Consider the following 19,430-nt stretch of genomic DNA (forward strand, 5'->3'; position numbering starts at 1 on the left):
CGGAAGTCACTGACACAGCTACTTAGGGGTAGTGGGGATCTTCATTTGGCAGCGTCAGGGTTTCTTTGAGAATAAAGTGAAGGCTTTTGAGTGTTAGTAATGATTGATATTGGTTAAAAACACATTGCTACTCGTGTGAAGTAAACTGAAATTTGTGCATCAATGTCAGGTAGATAAAAAGTGCAGGTTTGCACTTCCAACGTGCCACTTCCTCACGTGGAGATAAATCCCTGTTTTCCAAACTTAGATTTCTTCTTGCACAGCTCTTCAACCCTGCTCGTTAGAACTGGACATTCTGATGTATTTGTGTGGATATGGGAGGGTGTTCAGCACAGAGAGAAGAAGGATTTGGTACAGGGAGGATCACCAGAGCACTTAAACAACTTAAGGAGCCTTCATGTTGCATGAGAAGGATTCCTAGTGAAGATGAAATGACACTAATGGATATCTGATGTGCGGTTCCCGGTGAGAAGTTCCTGTGAGATAGGAGAGTGCATGCTTTCCTCCACACCAGGGATCTGCAGCAGGAAGAGCAGGCAGTCTGTGGGTGTAGAGCTTTCCAGAGACACGGAGGCTGTAGCAGCACATAACAGATCGCAGCAGCTCCTTCAAACCAGCGTTTGCTCTTCGCACTCCAGGCAGATGATACCACAGGTTCCAGGAAGGGAAAATCTGAGGTTTCTGGTTTGTTCAGGCTTGTTTTCAGGATTATCACCTCTGAACGTACAGACAGGCTCCAGTGTAGGCTGATGGAAGTCAGGAGTAGCAGGGCTTTGTCATTAGGAGTGTTGGCCGTTCCCTCCACAGTGGCCTCTGCCGAAAGTGACCGCATCAAGTTGCTGCAAACCAGAGCTTGTGAAGGGGAAGTATCTTCCCTGGTTCCTGTTGCTTCTGTATCTTCTGGGATTTTTATTCTCTGCTTCATGGCTGGCTCTAGAGCAGGCAGTGCAGGGTATTTGTGCTGGCCCTGCAGGACCAGCATGTTTCTGCTTTGCTTCCTTAGTTCCTGCACTGGACAAAAGTCCATTTCCCAGAACTACATGAGGGACTTGCTACCATGCTTCTCCATTGCTGTTTCCTTCTTGCTCTGGGAGCAGAAAGGGTGGTGCCAATCAGTGGAACACCAAGAAAGGAAACCCTGTTCCGCTTCCTAGAAGGAGCCACTTCAACCCAGACAGAGGTCAGCCAGGTGCTTTCTGTTAGCCTCTGCTTGCAGTGGTCCCCTTACCTGCCCAGTGAGACCTCTTGGCCTCTTGGGAGCACCCTGCTCTAGCTGGAGCCTTGGGCTGTCATGCCTGCTTGGCTCCAGGTCCTTGGCCCACAGGCAGTGAGAAGAGGGCCGTGCCGTGCCATGCCAAGCCATACCAAGCCATGCCATTGTACCGCCAGCCTGTAGCCCAGCGACACCTCCTGCTATTGTCTCTTCTGCCAGTGCTGCCTTTTTTAGGGAGGCTTGTTGGTCCAGTTCATGCTCTGCTTGCTTTTTTATGGGAGTTTATTCCTCTCGTGTTTTCCAGAGGGTGAAGACAACATCGATGAAGACATGGAAGATGACAGGCCAGTGAACTCATTACCAAAACTTACCCAGCGCCAGCACCCAGAGCTGCTGAAAGCTGTCCCCCCGAATGCTGCTCCCCCCCTCCCCGCGGTCCTGCCCCCTCATCTCTCCATCCAGCAGAAGCCCCACGCCCAGCCCCCCCTCCAGACACAAGCACTGGTCCCGCCACAGGCGATCGTCCCCGCACAGACTCACATCGTGGCGGCCTCGACCGTGCAATCGACTGTTATCGCCCACACCGCCACCACCCACGCCTCGGTCATCCAGACTGTCAACCACGTGATTCAGGGTCCACAGACCAAGCACATTGCTCACATTGCACCTTCCACGTCCAGCCCCGTGCAACTCACCACTGCTGCTCAGCCCATCGGCCACATCACTGTGCACCCAGCCACCATCAACCACATGGCCCACCTGGGCCCGCAGCTGCCCATCTACCCCCAGCCCGTGGCCGTCAGCCAGCCCGTCGTGAGCCACATCGCTCACACCATCTCACACCAGCAAGTGAACGGCACCACGAGCCTGGGCCAGCCGGCGGTGATGGCCAAGCAGGCCGTGGGAACCCAGGTGGTGCATCACCCACAGCTGGTCGGGCAGACGGTCCTAAACCCGGTGACTATGGTGACCATGCCGTCGTTCCCGGTGAGCACGCTGAAGCTGGCCTAGAGGGGACGGCCCGACGGCAAGGTCTTTGTTGGGAACCTTTCCTAAGGAAACTCCGTACATTCCAACCACGTCCGACTCGGCAGGAGGAGGCGCAGGAATGCCGAGCGGGAGCCGGGCGGGGCTCGCTCAGCTGCCCCGTGCCCAGCCTGCCGCCCGCGCCAGGACGGGGCTGCTCCACGCTCGGATCTGCTGATCTGAGAAACTTCAGAGACAGTTGTTCATGGTGATTTTTTTTCCTTTTATGTGTAATGAGTGAACTATGGATATGATGTTCTTAAGACTTTAATTTTGCCCTCTTATGTGTTGCTTCTTTGTAGAATAAAAATTGCTGATCTCTTTATCGAGACGTTGCGTAGAATGGGGAAGAAATCATAGAAGTCTATATTTATATATATGTGTGTATGTGTGTGTATATATATGTACATACATATATATATAAATATAACATTTGAAGGCCTTTTGTAAGGTTGATTATTTTGCAGGATCATGAGACAAAATTCATTTTTGGAGGAAGAAGATAGTGTCCTCTCTAAACAAGAAACTCTAAGATAGATGGTTTGGTGGACCAGGGTACAAATACATCTCTAGTGACAAAAAAACCCCAATAACAAACCACAAGTCAAACCATTTTAAAGGTATTTCCCATCAATATATTACATTTCAAAAACCATCTAAAATCACTGTGACTTGTTATGGCATTTTAAGGAAATTCTCTGTCCTGTCTAATAAAAGGAAAAAGAATACGCAACCGGACTTCATTTGTTGCCGTTTTATAAATGACTTGACTTTAATAGCTATGTCAAAAAAACCCTGTTTTTTATTATTTTAATGGTTGACAATGCTTTGTTTGGATGTTTTGGGGGGTTTTGCTTTTTGTCTGGCTTGGTTTGCTGATGCAGTAATTGATTTTGCAGATCTCTGTGCACGGCACGGCCCTGGTCAGGGTCCCTCCTGTCAGCCCAAACCCCCCAGGTTTCTCGGGGCAGATACTTTTGTGCTGGCAGCTTGCTGAGTGTTTCTGTGGCCTGATGGGTGGAACCTGGGACAAGACCAAGAGAAATGTAGTAGATTTGCTGTGTGGGTTAATGTTGTTTGTTAGTTTGCTCTGACCTGACCATGCTTTGCTGTGGGGGTCAGTGGGTTCAGAAAGGGATAAATGTGGATGTGGTTCCTTTCCAGAGTGCAGGCAGCTTTGGCAGCTTTGTTCCTTTCTGGGAGGTAAACAGTCTCTCGTTTTGCAGGATAAGGGTTTGCTGCAGGAGATCAGTGTGAGAGCTCGTGCCTGGCAGTGAGACGTGCACCAAAGAACCCTCGTCCTTTGGGACCCTCCTGTTTCCCCTTCCTGGTGAGAGGGGCAGGACCTCTCTGAGGTCAGTGGCAAGTCCTGCAGAGCCAGGAGAGGAGGAATGCTCTGCTGGTACCTGCCAGCCTGCCCGGGAGGCTGCTTAGGCATGTGTTTTGTTGCTGGTTGGACGTTCTGGTCCTTGCACCGTGTGTGTAGTTACTGCTGTGAATGATCTCCATTCTGTCTTCCTCTTTTTAAAAAAAGTGTTCCACAGTCCTTACTGCAGGCAAAATTCCTGCTGTAGCCTGTGACTGTTTTCCTTGGGACAGGATGGGACGGTGGTCCCAGCATCTGCCCAGGAGCTTTGGGAGAGGGGTAGGTAAGGAGGGCTGAGAGCTCACACCTCACTGCGCTGCCTGGCTGCACAGTGTGTGGGTGAGGTCCTCTCTGGGAAAACAGAGTCCATAGTCTGCCCAAAGACATGTTGACTCCAGCAGCACTTTTGCCTTGTTGAGGACTGGTGTGAAAAGTGTCAGGGGTTAAACTGAGAACACTTGCCCGTTCCATACCGTCCCTGGTTGAAACTGGTCTGGAGGCAAGAGAAATGACTGCAGAGGTCAGGGGTCATTGTGCCTTCTGAGCAGATATGGCTGGGAATTGCATGAACTCTGTGAAGCTCCACTTGCTCCACAGTTACCTCTTTTTTATTTTTTTTCTTGCATCCTTGAGTCCAGGAAGCTCCTGCAGAATGGACAAATCTTAAAGGATTTCTTATCCTGAAACCACATTTGAGCAGATGATTTGTTGTCATCCCAAGTGCACCATTAACACTGGGAGGTTCCTGGAGTTGCCAGGGTTTGGTCATCCCTTGTCCATGCAGGTGCTTTCCCAGAGAGGCTGTTGTGTGCCAATATTTGGAAGATGAGCGTTGGGTATCAGGTCAGTTGCTCCTCGTCAGAAACTCAAGACCGGGTGTTTGCAGCAGGGTCATCTCCCTTCTCAGGAGGGACCATGTGTCTTTGCCTTCTGCAGCAGTGTTGGGAGTGGGAGGACATGCCTTTCTGCCCTTTTTTACTGTTCTAACATCACAAAATAACAAAATCTCCTTACTGAAGGAGAAGGAGTGGGATTGGGAACAGGGCTGAGTGCAGGAGTTGGGCTGAGAGCCCCAGGGAGATGAGTTTTGTGGTGGGTTATGGAATGGCCTGTGTTGTAGGGACAAGGGGTGACCTCATCTTCTACTCCCTTATGGTTTAGAGGGAAGAGTGGCCCTGCCCTGCCCTGCCCTGCCCTGCCCAGCCCAGTCCTGCATCTTGGCCAGTTTTTCTCTCCCCTTGGAGTTGTGCCATGCTGTGTGTCCGATCCCCTTCAGGAACAGCCTGTCCCCCTTGGTCAGCCCATGAGCTGCTTTGGATGTCTTGGGTCCTCCCATTCTCATCTGCCATTTTCAGGGCTACCAGAAACATTTCTTTGGGGGTTTTCTTTTTTTTTTTTTTAAAGTCAGCAAATTTCTTTCTGTTCTCTGTGAAGAAGAGCAACCACAACCCATCCTTCTTTCCACACCTCTGTTATTCCTGCTCAGAAACTTCAGATTTATACTGATGCTCTTAGAAGTCCTGTTCAGTACTGTATGACAAGGGGCACTTAAAGAATGTCTCTCCTCCTTTGATATATGTTTTCCCTATGGAGAAAGCTATATATAAATATATATGTACACTTGGGGATTCAGAAGATCTAATTTGTCCCCCCCCAAAAAAAATCAATAAATACAAAGTTTAGAAGAAATTTTCTGTTGTTGAATAATATTAGGTTTTTGTAACCATACTACAGAAACAATAGAAAGTGGGTTTTCTATATAGTAGTTTGAGAGGATTTTCTGTTCTGTCATGCCTGGCTTGGAGCCTGTTGGTCAGTGGAGACCAGGGCAGATGCCCTTGCAGCCCACGCACTCCCCACGGTTTGTGTCCCACTGAGGGCAGCCAAAATGCGATCAGAAACTTGATCTGTGCTTGGAGCTCAGCTGGCACAGTCGGGTGTGTTGGAGGTTGAGCAGACCTGTGCAAGCAGAACCCCTCAGGTGACTGAGGTGACAGAGGGAAATCTCGTGCTGCCCCAGCTGGGGAGCGGCGCTGCGGGAGCCCCACGGCTGCCAAAGCCACTTTCCATCTCACCTCCCAAGGATCTGCAGGCAGAGGGGAATGAACCCAAACTGCTACTTGAAAATGCTCTTGAAAAGAGCTCTTAATGCTGACACTTTAGATACAGGAATGTACTCCTGACGTCACCATTAAAAATTAGCCAGAACTGTGTATTTTAACTTAGGAAGGGAAATGACCCAATTTTCCATGTTCTCTGCAGTCACTTGAGTGGGATCCAAGAAGCAGCAGGTTGTGTGTCTCTGGGGGACGGGGTGGGAGGGGCAGCTGGTGACCCAGTTCTCATATCAGGCAATCAGGGCTGGAGCCAAACTGCTGCTGTCGGGCCTTTTTCTGCACACGTGTGGGTGAGTGTCCGTGTGTCTGTCCGTGCTGGGGCTGAGTGCTGGGTGTTGAAGGCCAGAAGGGCTCCAGTGTCACCACTGGGCTCCTGGCCAGTGGCAGGGTCAGGTTTTGGTTTCTTGAGCAGAGCTGGACAGAGGGAACAGCCCTTCGTGGAGGCTTCTGCTCTCTGACAGTCCAGGGAGGAGCATTTCTTAATTTCTTATCTCACAAACGGGGCCAGCCTGGGCTGCTGCACCTGTTGGGCTCCTTGTCTATTTTTCTTTGTTTTACTTCAAAGTGGCCTTCTGTAACAAAAGAACAAAAGAAACAAAAAAATGCCTTTGGGTGGTTTAGGTCAGGTGAGGTGTCGCTGCTGTGTCGGTGTCGGTGTGGTTGTCCGTGCGCACGCCTGGTAGATTCCTGTAGACATGCAATGCAAGGCTTATCGTGTCTGGTTTTTTGTATGTGGGCTGTGTCTCCTTGGGCTGGTTTGCATCCTGAGGGAGTTTTTTGCATTTAAAGAAAAAAAAGCGTGAGAACTGTGGGGGCTGTGTGGGTACAAGGGGCGCTGGGGTCCCCTGTGTGCCGAGGGCAGGGGGAGGCGTCCTTTGCCCGGTGCTTGTTTGGCCCCTTTGCTTTCTGTGACGTGTCGAGTGTCCCCAGCGGGGAGAGCGGCCTTGGCCAGATGAACCAGTTGACCTCTGCTCACCTGAGCAGGACTTTGTCTCAGCCTGTCAGCATCTAGGCACTTGCTTAATTAGCTTAATTAGATACGTGGTTGTCCTGAGCTGGGACCTGCCTGCTATACAGCTCTTGGAACTGGTGGGAAGGTGAGCTCTGAGTACTTGCAGGTGAGGCTCCTCCAAGACTTGGCATCTTTTTTTTTTGAACGGTCATTATTTTGATTCTAAAAGCCATTGGGATGAGGAGAGGAAAAAGTTCATACTTATGGCCTGGTTTCCATTCCTTTTTAGCATTTTGGCCAGATTAAAATGGTTTGTATCACTGTCTTTAGGTTATTTCCTTCCTGAGTCAAACATCAGTTGTTAGGAGCAGGTGTTTAGAGTTAAGGAAAATATGCTGTGGATAGAGTCAGTCATGGCTTCTTTCTGTCCCAGTTATACAGAACTTCATAATTCAAATTTGAACTATTAAAATACCAGCCCGAGCCCAGCGCTGGGTGGGCACAGTCTTGGCAAAGGTTGTGTTTGGCTGTTCCCAGCCTGGCTCACTCCTCACGCAGGGCTGCTGAACGGCAAAGGAAGGCCCCGCTCGCCTCCATCCTGTGCCGGTGGCACGGGGACAGGGCTGTTCTGCGCTGGGATTTGGTGACAGCTGGCCCTGGGATGGCTCTGTGCTCCTCATCAGGACTGCGTGGCTGGTCCTGCTGTAGCTCTGGATGAGGCCTGTTGTTTCACCCCTTTCCTTGTGCTGTGAATAGGAATTTGAGTATGAAGGAGCACAGATGTGGGATGCAGATCCACCAGGGCTGGCTGGGGGTGGGACCTCTGCCAGGTCTCGCTGTCAGGGAAGTGTCCCAGCCCATTTCTGTGCTGGGATTTTCCCTGGCTGGCTGGCAGGAACGTCCCCGTGTCTGTGTTCCTGTGGCAGGCACGGCCCTGCTGGCAGTGGAGCTGCTCCGTGCCGGCCATCGGGAATTCTCCGGCCAGAGCCCCACTGGCCACCGGCCCCAGGGCCGTGTGCTGCCAGCGGGATCCCGGTGTGCTGCCAGCGGGATCCTGCTGCCAATGCCTTATGGATACGCCTTAACAACCTGAGCCAAAAGTGTGGGGGGGGCTTGACAGAGCAAGAAATCAGGGACTGACTGCACCATGCAACGATTTATTGGTGGCTGGTCAGGCCCCCAGCCTGGGCATCGCTGGGTGAGGAGCCGTGGTGGGAGCGGGGACCCCCGCTCTGTCACTGCATGTGACCTCCCTCCCTCCTGGCTAAGGCATTTATTTATTTATTTTATCCTGCTGCGCTCCTGCGTTAGGAATGTGTCACTGGAGCTGCCGATTGTGAGCCCAGTTGCTGCCATCGCTGGCCCAGAGCCCCGTCCCTCCCCTGCCCCTCACAGGAGCTCCAGTGTTGCGCTCACCTGGGCAGGTGCAGTCTGTGTTTACAGTGAGGACGTGTCACTGTGTTACCAATTTACTGAAATACTGAATATTGACAAACTAGACTGTAAAGATTTTTATGTGTTTGGAATACATCTGCTATGTGAAAAAGCAACTAATTTTGTACATATTGTATTTTTACTATTCAGCTGTACAATACTGGCTCTTCATGCTCCAGAATTTAGGTATCCAACATGAATGATATCCATGTAATAAGCACTTGCCTGAAATAAATATAAAACTAAAATAAACATGCACTGAAATCCAAAACAGGATTCTGCATTTGCCTCCCTGTGCTTTGCATGCAGATGCACACTTTGTGATTTCCCAGTTCCGAGAGCAAAGCGTTCCCTCCCTCTGGAGCCATCGCGACCACTCCAGGTGGGTGTCACTGATCCAGGGGCTGGAGCGCCAGGGGTTGTGTCTGGATCACGTTTGCGGGGAAGCAAAGACTTTGCAGCCTCTGGAATCTGTAAAAACTTGGGAAATTGTGCTCAGACTCCTGCCCTTCTCCTGCTGAGCCAGGAGGACTCAGGCCCAGCCCTGCCATGGGGTCCCTCCAGAGCCATTAACGGCCCTCAGAGCCGCGTCCTGCCCGGGGCTGTCAGGTGAGGCTCCCTCCCTCCTGGGGGACCGTGCTGGGCACCCACCACCATAGTGGGACTGTCCTGTTCCCCGTGGGCAGCCAGACCCTGGTTGGGGTGTCCGTTCTCCACAGTGGGTGGGGGATCTGCAGGGCCAGGGATGGGCCGAATAACCCAGCCAGAGCTGCCTCACTGTAACTGCTCTCTCCTGCAGATGCTGAAGTTGGAGTCCCCGGTTTTCCCAGTCCCTTGTCTCCAGTACATGGATGTGGTGCCTGGTCAGCCAGAACAGGGCAAGTCTAACCCTCCCAGTGGCACTGGGGGGCAGCAGGTCAGGGGGGATGGGGAGGTGGGGATGGGTTGGTCCCCCCCAGGTGGGCTCAGCTGCACCCAGCTGTGGGGCAGAGGGGCAGGGGAGGGGGTGGGACCACCACAGGTCTAAATAACAGCTTTGAAAGCTACTGGAACTTTGCAAAGGGAATGGTGGGGGACAAGAAGGAGGAAGAACGTTCTGTAGACAAGAGCCAGCGGTAACCCCCGCTGTGGTGCTCGTGTCCCCTGCCCACCCCAGTCACACCACGCAGACAGGTGAAGGCAGAGGACAAAAGGGCACTGGAAGATTTAGGCCAACATGTCTTTGGATGCACTTCATAAAGGGCTGATCCTCGTTTATAGGGATAAATACCTGATTAGCGGCTGTAACGAGCAGTGGCTGAGGGATGGCTGCACCCACCCTGCATTTGTTGGGCTTTTTTTACACAGGAATGGGGAAACACTCCATTATTCCCCAGGGACCCACCTCCAGGCAGAGCTATCCAGCCTAAAGAAAAATTGCTGCAGAAACTGCCAGTAGCAGCAAAGGAGCCAGGTGAGACTGAGGAAGGGACTGTCCCTGCTGCAGACACACAGGAGGTTTGAAGGGAGACCGGGAGTGATGGAGGATGCTCTCTCCTGGAAGCCCAGCTGGATTCAATGCAGCTGCAGCACGATCAGGCCTAAAATTGCAGGATGGAACTTTTTAACACTTGCAATAGGCCTGGTTCTGCCCCTGGGCTGGGCTGGCTCGGGCGTGGCTGGAGCTGGTGAGTGCTGTGTGTCACTTAAAGCTGCCCTTGAAGTCATCTAAGGGACCCCAGGAGTCCACTTGGTGGTGACCTACTTGCTGCCTTTAGCACTACAGCCCATGCAGCTTGCCAGAGAAATGTTAATTACATCTCCCTCTCTTCCCAGCCTTGTTCTTAGGACTCCCTGTTCTGTCCCTGAAATCACCTTGGGGGTGAGCAGTGCTCCCAAAGAGCTCCACAACGATGCCTTGATGATAAGTATTTATTCATATGTTACATTTAAACATAAATAATTGAGCAATAAAGAGAATAGTCTGCTCCCAACAAAAATAAATAATACACGACATTGATAAAATCCAATCAAACAGAATGTTGTAACAAATACAGTGAAGTTCGCAACTGGGTTTGTGTGAAACAGCTGTACAGAACATTCCCAACGTACCAAAGGAAAATAGTGCAGTTTTATCTGTACATCCATCACTCCTCAGGCTCTGGGAGTTGGAGGTTTTCTCTTAAAAAAAATTATTTCAGTTTTCAGGTGAGCAAACTGAACCCTTCAGACACACCTGAAGCATTGTTGGGGCCGTGGCTGGCACAGCTGGAACTCGGGGGGGCTCAGAGCACACCACAGACCCTCAGGGGTAACTCCCAGTGCTGCTGCCCTGGGGGGTTTTTCACCTTCCCCTCAGATGGTGCAAGACCAGTTTAAGGGAGGCCTTGGCTACTGAGCTCAGTACTTGGGTCCATTTTTTCCCTTTGCTGACCATTCTTGACCTTTTCCATATTCAGGTTCAGCAGAGCACAAGGGTGACCCCAGCTTGGGTAACCAGAGCAGGGTTACTACAGCAAATCCTCCCCATCAATATTTGAATCATCAAACAGTAATTTTAATCCCTACCCCCTCTCCTTGCTGAAATCTGATTTTTTAAAAGCTCCTGTGAGCAGATATAAGTCATGTAAACTGAGCAACCTGGTCTGGAGAAGGTGTCCTCGCCCATGGCAGGCAGTTTGACTGGGACCAGCCCAAACCATGCCATGAAGAGCACACAGAGTTATTCCATGGAAACGCAGCTGTGTAACTGGCTGCTCTGAAGGATTAAAAAAAAAAAAAAAAAAAAAAAAAAAAAGCAGGAACACAAAAATTCAGATTCAAAGTTGTGTTTTGGGGGTTTTTTTAAAGGTTCTGATGGCAAAGGGGGGAACACTTCTGAATACTTGAGGTGCTTAAGCTAAGTCCCAAGTTCCAAGAGCAGGGTCACATAATCCATGGAATCTGCAGCAAGAACCTGCTCCCTCCTCCCGGCTGACCGAGATACACTTGGCAACAACATGCGCCTGGGGACAGCAGGCAGAGCACAGGTGAATTGTACACAGTGTGATGAAGAGGAGGCCCCCCAGCCCCGGGCAGGACCTGCTCCCCGGGCAGGAGGGGCAGCGGCTGCGGCCAGGACAGCGCCTGGCCCGGCAGGAGGGACGGGCACAAACCATCCAGGGGTACACGGACAGCTGGACAGCCCCACACCCCAGCTCGGGGCTGCCCAGGATCAGAGCCCCTGCAGCAACTCCAGCTGCTTCACCTGGCAAGGGCTCATCCTGCTCAGGGGCACCAGCGCCTGGTTTGTGTTCGCAGGATCCCACAGAGATTCCTCCCAGAAAGCTCCACAGAGCAGGGAGGAAGAGGAGGAGGAGGAGGAGTGTGCAGTAAGTGATCTGGAGGACACTCTGTACTGTGGGAGCTGAATCCGTGGCTCTGCACAGCACAGAGCAGGAGCTGCCAACGCGAGCAGGGACCTGTCTGTGGGCTGAACCTGCTCACCTGAACAACAGGAGTCAGTCCTGCCAGCTGGGAATGGTGGCAAGGTCAGTTTGCAAAGCAAAATAAAGGCAGGTCTGTGTGGGCCCCAAAGACTGAGCAGTGTGAGCCAGTCAGTCAAGGCTAAACTGGTGTTTTAGCTCATCACTGCTCCCATGAACTGTGTTATTTAGTTTAAGGCCATTCTCCCAGCTAGGAATCTTATCAACTTTAATACAAACTTAAATGCTTTAGCAACACGAGCTCAGACACATTCTCTTCCACGTTCAAGGCAAAGGCAGTGAGTCCAGGACCGTGCTCCTCCGAGGACCCAAGGGAGCACCTGCGACACTGGATCCGGCCTTGCCTCCATGGAAGCTCCTGGCAGAGCACAAGACGTGCATCCAGGCTTTAAAGGTGCAGTAAGTCAAAACAGAAATGTTCAGGAATGTCCCATCCCACCTCTTAACATCACAGAGATGTAGACAGATGTCTTCTAGAGAGGGAAATAGAGAATGCAAAAAGATTTTGTCTAGAAATACAAAGTGAGTGTAACAAGGACTATCAAACACCAACCTCATCTGGTGAAGGGAAAGTTCTGCTTTTAAAAGTCTGTTACAAATCTCCTCACTATTTATTACATTACATGGAAGATGCAATTAAAACTCCATTTGGAATTACAGTGCCAGGAATGCTCCATCTGATGGCTCACAGCGAGGCCCCAGGACAGTCCGGCCACGGTCATTTGTTTTCAATCAGTGTCTGCACTTTGTAGACAAGGTCTCTCGCTATCCTCAGAATCTCTGCAGCATCGTGGTGCTCAGCCATTTCTACAAGAGACACACAAACACTCTTAGCTGTCAGCAGCACAACCTTCCTGCCCCGGCACTGATAGTAACGTAGCATTAGCATTGATTCTTCAGCGTCATGAGAAACAACCACAAAGCATTGCAGGGGGTTGGGAGAATTAAAGACAAGAAGTGGATAAATCCCTTGTTCAGGTCCTGGCATCGATGTGACGCCTCCAGTGTCAGTTGTGTCACTGCAGAAATCCCAGTGCCCGTGTGCGGCCCAGAGCCGAGGAGCGGGAGCTGAGCAATGCACGGCTGCACTCACCGTGAGCAGGGCAGGACTGGGCTGGGGTGTCTGCAACTCACATCAGAAACGCAGGTGAGCAGGGCTGTGTGTCCCTGGAGCAGTGGACATAGTCCCACGTGCAGACATGGCCCCTGCAGCTCGAGGCAAGGTCAGAAAGCAGTTCTTGGCAGCCCCGAATCCTCAGCTCCACAATCAACATTTCATTCAGCTTAAGGAGGTACTGAGGGGGTTGATTTGGGGGGGATTTCAAGGAAAGCTTTGGGATAAGAGTGGTTGAGGCAAAAACAAAACCAAATTTGGGACTTCTGCAACAGATGGCTGAAGCACTGATAATATAGTAAATTACTGTGATTACACAATTGTTTCCAAACCTTTTAAAACACCCTAACAGGAAGCCCTGGTTTAGGACCCATTCTCCCAGGAGGAGAGGAGACCTGGCTCTGGCAGAAATTTCCTGCTCTGGCAGTGAATGGTGGCTGCTCTAGCAGGGAATCACTCATGGAAGTGGCTTGGGATGTTCTGCATGAACAGTTGTTCATATGATCCAGCTTCAGCAGGGTCAAGCCCTGTGAACACAAACCACTCTGGCAAGCCTAAAACCTTTGAGAGACTTTACCAAAAAATGAAGCAACGTTTCAGCACCTCCTGTGAAGCTGAGGGCGAAGAGCCATCACAGCAAAACTTCTGAACAGAAATTGTTAAGTTTGTTCTGTGGTAAAAATCCCCACTGCCAGTGAAGAAGCGACCACCACCCATGGCCCAGGTAGGTCTGAAAACACTGGTGTTTGTGTGTGCCAAGAGGGAGCTTCGGGAAGCTCAGGAACACCTGGGCTTGTCATTTACACAAAGGAGTGAGAGACTCAGAGCTTAAAATGAGCAGGGGCTTGTCACAACAGCAAGAACTGCACCACGACAGTCTGAGAAAGGGACAGGGAGCAAAGGCTTGTTATTTTTTATCAAAATGGCTCTTACCATTAAAAAACTTGATGATATCAGTGAAGTCCATGTTGTTATCACGGATAATCTCTCGATAAACTTCCACAAGTGCTAAGGCAATGAAAAGGACAAAATGTTCTGAAGAGATGTGCTTTGCTGCCCAAATAACTTCCCACACTGTAAATACATCCTCGTACAACAATTCTGAATGGGAATAAACATTACAAGAGCATCTGATTATTCACACTGACCATGGCCCCCTCTCTCACTTATGTCTACAGGCCTTAGGCAGACAGAACAGAGCCTGACAACTCCTCCTGTTCCTCTCCCCCTCTCCTCCAGCCAACTCCTGTCACTTGTGCACGTAAGGCACAGAACTGGGTTATAAGTACAGCTTCCAGAGCCTGGAGGTGTGGTGGTGCAGAGCCAAGCCCAGAAAGGTGCCTGAAGCACAGGCTGTGAGGGCGGCCCAGGAGCTCTCTAGGGTTACACACAGGCTGCAGATGCCACTGTGTATCCAAGCATATCTGGGCTTTGCAGTGGGGCTGCCAGCACTGACACTGCTGGGCTGTGCTTGTGCAGGGATCCTGAGACCCAAGGGTGCTCTCACAGGATACAAAGCACCTCACTCAAAGTACCACAGCTCTTGAGCTACTGCCGAGCTGCTCCTTTTCATCACAAGGATGAGACAGGAGGTATCAAAGCTTACAGAGCAGTGGGATCACCTTGAGCAAACAGGCATTTGCACTGGGCAGAAACATGGCTTTAATCACACCATCAGGAATTTTCAGCACCCCTTTCTAAGCCTGGACTCCATTCCAGTGCTGTTTCATCTCAGAGCTGCATTAGCATTCCTGGCTGCAAACTCCCTGGTGATCCCAGCTGTCACTCACCATCCTGACAGACACACACCAAAACCCAGAGCTGTTACAGTTCTACACAACTCTAAATTGCAAGCACAGAACATTATTACCTCTTTTGAAGTCAAGCAGGAACCAGCGATAGCAGAAGTAGAAGTGAGTGTAATCTCCATTTTGGTGCATCAATTCAAAAAGCTCTGAGTCCAGAATCTAGAATGGAAAACATCAGCTGTCAGGATCTGCTCTGAAAGTAGCCAAGGTCAGAGGTGCTGGAGTCTGGTTAAAACTCCTACCCTGCTCCTCATGACCTGCTCCTGTGGTCAGAACAGCTGCTTGGCACAGGCACAGCCTTTTCCTGAGTGACCTGGGTGCCTGGACAGAGCTGAGGTGAGGGGTCACTGCTGTGCACAGATGAGGCCACACAGTCAATCCTCAACATGACTTTAAAGGTTCAAGCAGCAACACGAAGATCCTACAGATTTTCAACAAATGCCAAACTTTCATCTCCCCCTTCCCACTTCTGCTCTCTGGCTATAACTGCAAATCCATTTACCACAACTCTCCTTCTCCCCAGCTCTGAAGTCCCAGATGGAACCCCAGTCACTGGAGCTCCTGTGGCATCAGGGGAGTCCTGAGCCTCTGCCACAGCCTCATCCTCTTTCAGAAACAATCAAACCACTCACCTGGATTAGGGACCGCATGTTGGCAAAGTGTGTGTCCATAGCACCTCCATTGGGAAAGTTCTGGCTCATCCTCTTCATCAGGTGGCTGAAGCAGCTGTAGGCCAGCTGATCTGCAGGGACAACACAGACACTCAGTGCTGGAGGGACTTGAACCAAAATAACAAACTGTGGGGCCTGGGAAAAACAGGACCTTCCCCTTTGCTCTTCCCTAATCCCAGGATTTAGATGAAACAGGGGTTGGTACCTGACTCTGGACCATTTTTACTCATTACGTTTCAAAGAACCCAGCCTGCAGTTGACTTTTCAGCTTCAGCAACTACCAGAACACGGTCATTTTACTAAATTTAGTAATATTTAATCTGGAAGTCAATAAGTGAACAGGGCAGCCCCGAGATACTAATGTTAGCCATCTCAACAACAGCAACAGGTGGAGAAAACACAACACAGAGAAAACAGTCCTGGTTAAGGCAGGAACTCCTTCTGAATCAGCATTTCTAAGGAAAGACCTCACTAGGGATAGCAGCATGTCCCAAAGGAAAAGCCTTCCTACCATTGTCAAGTATAACCATCAAAGGAGCCAGGAGGTCACACATGCCTTGGACATAACCAACTTCTAGGTGTTCCCAGACATAGCTGTGGAAACAAGAAATCCTTGTGTTGAAGGATGATTCCGTATGTGAGATCAAATCCTAAGGAGCTGCAGAACATGTGAGTCTCAGAACTTTCTGACACCTCCCATCCCAGAGTATTTCACAGCCCTTTACTGTCGGCTGCCTCAATAGAGAGGTCAACCTTCACATACATGGCTTGCATCTCAGTGGTTTGGGAAAAAACAGCTGACAAAAGCTCAACAGTCTATGGAAAAAGCCCAGATTTGTTAAACATACCTGGGCTTTCATATTTGTTTTTTTTTTCTTTTTTCCACTAAGTGGAATTTTGCTCTCTTTTCTGACTGCTAAAGCTATGACACTTCCTGCTTTAAGGGTGTGTAGCTGAACCACCTTCATGGTAATTTGTATTCCCAGAAGGAAAAATAACTTTCTATTGTTTCCAGCTGCTGTCAGTGGTCAGACAGTGCTTTGACTTTGGTTGGATTTGTAGAGCTGGGTTTTCTGTCTACTTACACACATCCCTTAGCACTCTGTGTGTCTGGGCACAGTCACTGTCACCTTCACAGCACACCCTCAGAGCATGGATGTATTATCCTGATCAGGAGAAACCCAAACCTCGTAGGACATTCAGAAAACAGTTCTGAAAAAATAGGGTCTGCCTCTGAGAGAATCTGCTCAAGCCTGCATTCCAGACTTGGACCCATGCTCTAAGCTGCCATCTTGCCTGTTCCTCTTAAAAGTTCTTTGAAGTTCATCAGTGAGAATTTTTTTAAGACTGTTATTTACGTATTATTATAGTTTATAGATTAGTTTATGGATTGTGATGTAAATGTGAAAACGGTGGGGTTTACAAGCTCATTACCTGCACATGACATTCCGGAGCTTCTCCAGGTTCTCGGCAGTAAAATACCAGTAATTCCGGTCACATCTCTGGACATCTTTATCAATTCTGTGCAAATTTAAGGCAACAGTGTCCAACAGCTCTATCTAGAAAAGAGAAGTTTTAGTCAGATCTGCTGAGTTTAGAGCATTCCCAGGACTTGGTGCAGATTTGCTCTGAGAATCACCAAACCAAAACCAGTACAATTACACTCTGGGCAGATGAGGACATCGAAATACTCGATTACTGTCAAAAATGCCAAGTAAAACACATTTGTTTTCACTGGAAAATGTGCCAAGCCTGTCCTACTTCCAGATGGTTATTTCCAGCTAAACAACTTCAGCAGACAGAGGCAAAGACTGAGCTGCTAATCTGTTGACTGCAACAGTAATAGAGGTGGTGGCATCTTGAATATAGATTTAGGTTGTGGTTCAGTTTGATTAAATGTGGGGTTTAGCTTGAATTAAATGACACTGGAATCTTACAAGTGGTGTGTTGTCCACATCCCCAGCCCCTGGAAAATTTTAATTGCTAGAAACGTACCACTTGTTTGTCTTGCCCTCCCACTTAAAAAAAAGAGAAATTTTTCTTGCTGTCTTATTTCCAATCCAGCTCAAAATCCAGATGAAAAGATTTGCATGCAGAAATCCTCAGTTATCATCCCACCAGCTGTAGTTCTAGTTGGGCATTGTCTCTCATTAAATCCTTTCTGAAAAAGTACAAGTCTTTGCTAAAAAAGCAATTCTGTGCAGAGAGATGTTGCTACTTCAGTTGTGACTTACTGTGTAGGATGCAGCGCAGACAGAAGCCACATCCATTAAATAATCCACCTGGGAACACAGCTGCTCTTCTGAGACAGAGTCTTGAGACTGCAGCACCACTGCCTTGGCTCTGTGCACACGAGGTGTGCCTGGGTCCATCCTCCCCACCTCAGTGCTGCCTTCTTCTTCAGCCCCATCCTCAAAGGAGCCGCTCTGCCCGTCGTCAATGCTGGACAGGATGCCCGAGGCCACCGAGTAGTTCCTGGAGGATGGGAGCCCCGAGTCGGGGGAGTCGAACTCCACGGCCGCGGGGGCCGGCGCGTCGGGCGGCACCGCCGTGAACGGGGGCTCGTCCTGGCCTTTGGGGTCCCGCTCCACCGAGTCTGTTTCATCTACAGATATAAACACCTGGGACAGGCAAAACCAAAACCACACTTTAATAGCAGCCATCTTTTGCTCTGTGCTAGGTTTGACTAAGGGACCTGCAAGGAAGAGACCTGCGGAGCTAATTCTCTGTAAGACAGGATCTTCCTAAGAAGGTGAACCTGAAAGCCCCTTAGGCAGCTCCTGCTTAAGAACAGCTACAGACTTCCCAAAATTCCAGCCTGCTCTTCACTCTATCCTGGAGGCACTACAGCTCCCATCTCTGCACAGGATTAAGGCAGCCCCAGGCTGCTGGAGCTGTGCTAACCTCCCTCTCTGCTTCCCGGGGCTGTACCTCTGCGAATGCCCAGAGCTGCCCACACCCGATGGTGAGTGGAGTCCTTACATCATTGCTGATGGTGGAGTCCCTGTGGATGAGCCGCTGGACGTGGCTGTCAATGCTGCTGCCCGATGAGAACTTGGCCAGCGTGGCCGAATGTGACTCCTTCTCTCGCTGCTTCACGATGACCTCGCAGGCCTTCCACTCTGCCATCACCTTCTGGTACCGCAGAGCGATGTCTGCGTCCACCTGCACACAGACACACACGCCCTGAGGTGCTGCTCCCCTGCAGAGGAGGCATTAACACCGGGAGGAAGCCAGGAGGGAGAGGTCTAAGGCCAGTGCAATGTCTCAGACCAAAAGCCCCAGGGACCCCGAGGCCCTCCTGCTGCAGCACTTCCCGTGACTGGGGCGTGCGGTGGCACACTCAGGGCTTGGCTATCACCTGCAGGGCATAAACTACTTCTGTAGGCACCAGGAAAGAGTCATATAAACGTGTATCACTGCCAGCAGCACTGTGACAGTGACACAGGACAGAAAAAAAGATGTCACTGCTTTCACATGAAACCTCACACAAGTCTGATGGACTCAGTGCTATCTCTAACTGCATCATCCCTCCTTCCAGCTCTTTTTCTGTTCCAGCTTTAATGTAGCCCTTGCAATGAATTCCAGGTCACAGGTTTATAGACACCAGCCTGTACAGTCAGATCCTGGAAGAGACTCTGGAATCCCAGTTCACACAGCCCCGTCTTGTGGCTGCACTGTGCATGGCCAGACCCACCTGCGCTGGTCCCACAGTAATAAAACAGATCTTTGCTTGCAGTGGCTTCCTCTGTTGAAAGACAGACACACAAACTCCCCTAGAGCTATTAAGGGACACGCAGTAATTTTATTACTCTGTCACTTGTCAAGAGCTGAAGAGAAACCACAATTGTGAGCTGGCTCCAGGCTCTGGACTCCGCTGGCTGAGCTGCTACCTGAGTGTTCATGCTAAGAGCTGCAGGCTATTTGAGGTAGCTGTCGAGTCATAAATCATAAATACAACAGTTAGAGGAGGGCTGGAGAACAGTAATTTCTGGGAGCACCCCAGATACTGATGGACAACTGCAAAAATACCATCAGAAGGCAAAGATGATAAATCACCTGTGATGACTTCAGTTAAGGGCACGATGAGTTCCCTGTACGTGCAGGTGTTATGACTGTTTTCACGTCATTCATTTAACAGACTCTTACATTATATGTAAGCTTCAAGTCTCCAAAGCCCATTCCTTTGAGGAGTCAGTTATTACTGTTGTTCACTACTGGAGTTGAGTAGCTCCATAGAATTCCAGATAAGTCTGGAGCATCCC

The 19,430-nt window shown here is 50.1% G+C and overlaps 2 protein-coding genes across 6 annotated transcripts in view; one reads left to right on the forward strand and one right to left on the reverse strand.

Moving 5' to 3' along the window:
- Positions 1 to 8,379, forward strand: part of MNT (MAX network transcriptional repressor) — a 35,631-nt gene extending 27,252 nt beyond the window's left edge. The window contains exon 6 of the mRNA XM_050321566.1: positions 1,518 to 8,379. Within this exon, the coding sequence (XP_050177523.1) occupies positions 1,518 to 2,224 (707 nt within the window). The 3' untranslated portion in view covers positions 2,225 to 8,379. The remainder of the gene's footprint in view (positions 1 to 1,517) is intronic.
- Positions 8,380 to 10,001: 1,622 nt separating this feature from the next.
- Positions 10,002 to 19,430, reverse strand: part of SGSM2 (small G protein signaling modulator 2) — a 41,112-nt gene continuing 31,683 nt past the window's right edge. For 4 of the 5 annotated variants that reach the window (XM_050321565.1, XM_050321562.1, XM_050321564.1 and 1 more), the window contains 8 exons: positions 18,148 to 18,330; positions 17,400 to 17,786; positions 16,600 to 16,724; positions 15,677 to 15,759; positions 15,127 to 15,236; positions 14,557 to 14,653; positions 13,620 to 13,787; positions 10,002 to 12,379 (listed from right to left, as the gene is read on the reverse strand). In XM_050321565.1, the coding sequence (XP_050177522.1) occupies positions 12,291 to 12,379; positions 13,620 to 13,787; positions 14,557 to 14,653; positions 15,127 to 15,236; positions 15,677 to 15,759; positions 16,600 to 16,724; positions 17,400 to 17,786; positions 18,148 to 18,330 (1,242 nt within the window). In that variant the 3' untranslated portion in view covers positions 10,002 to 12,290. The remainder of the gene's footprint in view (positions 12,380 to 13,619; positions 13,788 to 14,556; positions 14,654 to 15,126; positions 15,237 to 15,676; positions 15,760 to 16,599; positions 16,725 to 17,399; positions 17,787 to 18,147; positions 18,331 to 19,430) is intronic. The other variant, XM_050321563.1, reaches the window with a different exon arrangement.

This window comes from Myiozetetes cayanensis, unplaced genomic scaffold (genome assembly GCF_022539395.1).
Source record: "Myiozetetes cayanensis isolate MyiCay16 unplaced genomic scaffold, myiCay2020 scf27, whole genome shotgun sequence".
NCBI classification, from domain to species: Eukaryota; Metazoa; Chordata; class Aves; order Passeriformes; family Tyrannidae; genus Myiozetetes; species Myiozetetes cayanensis.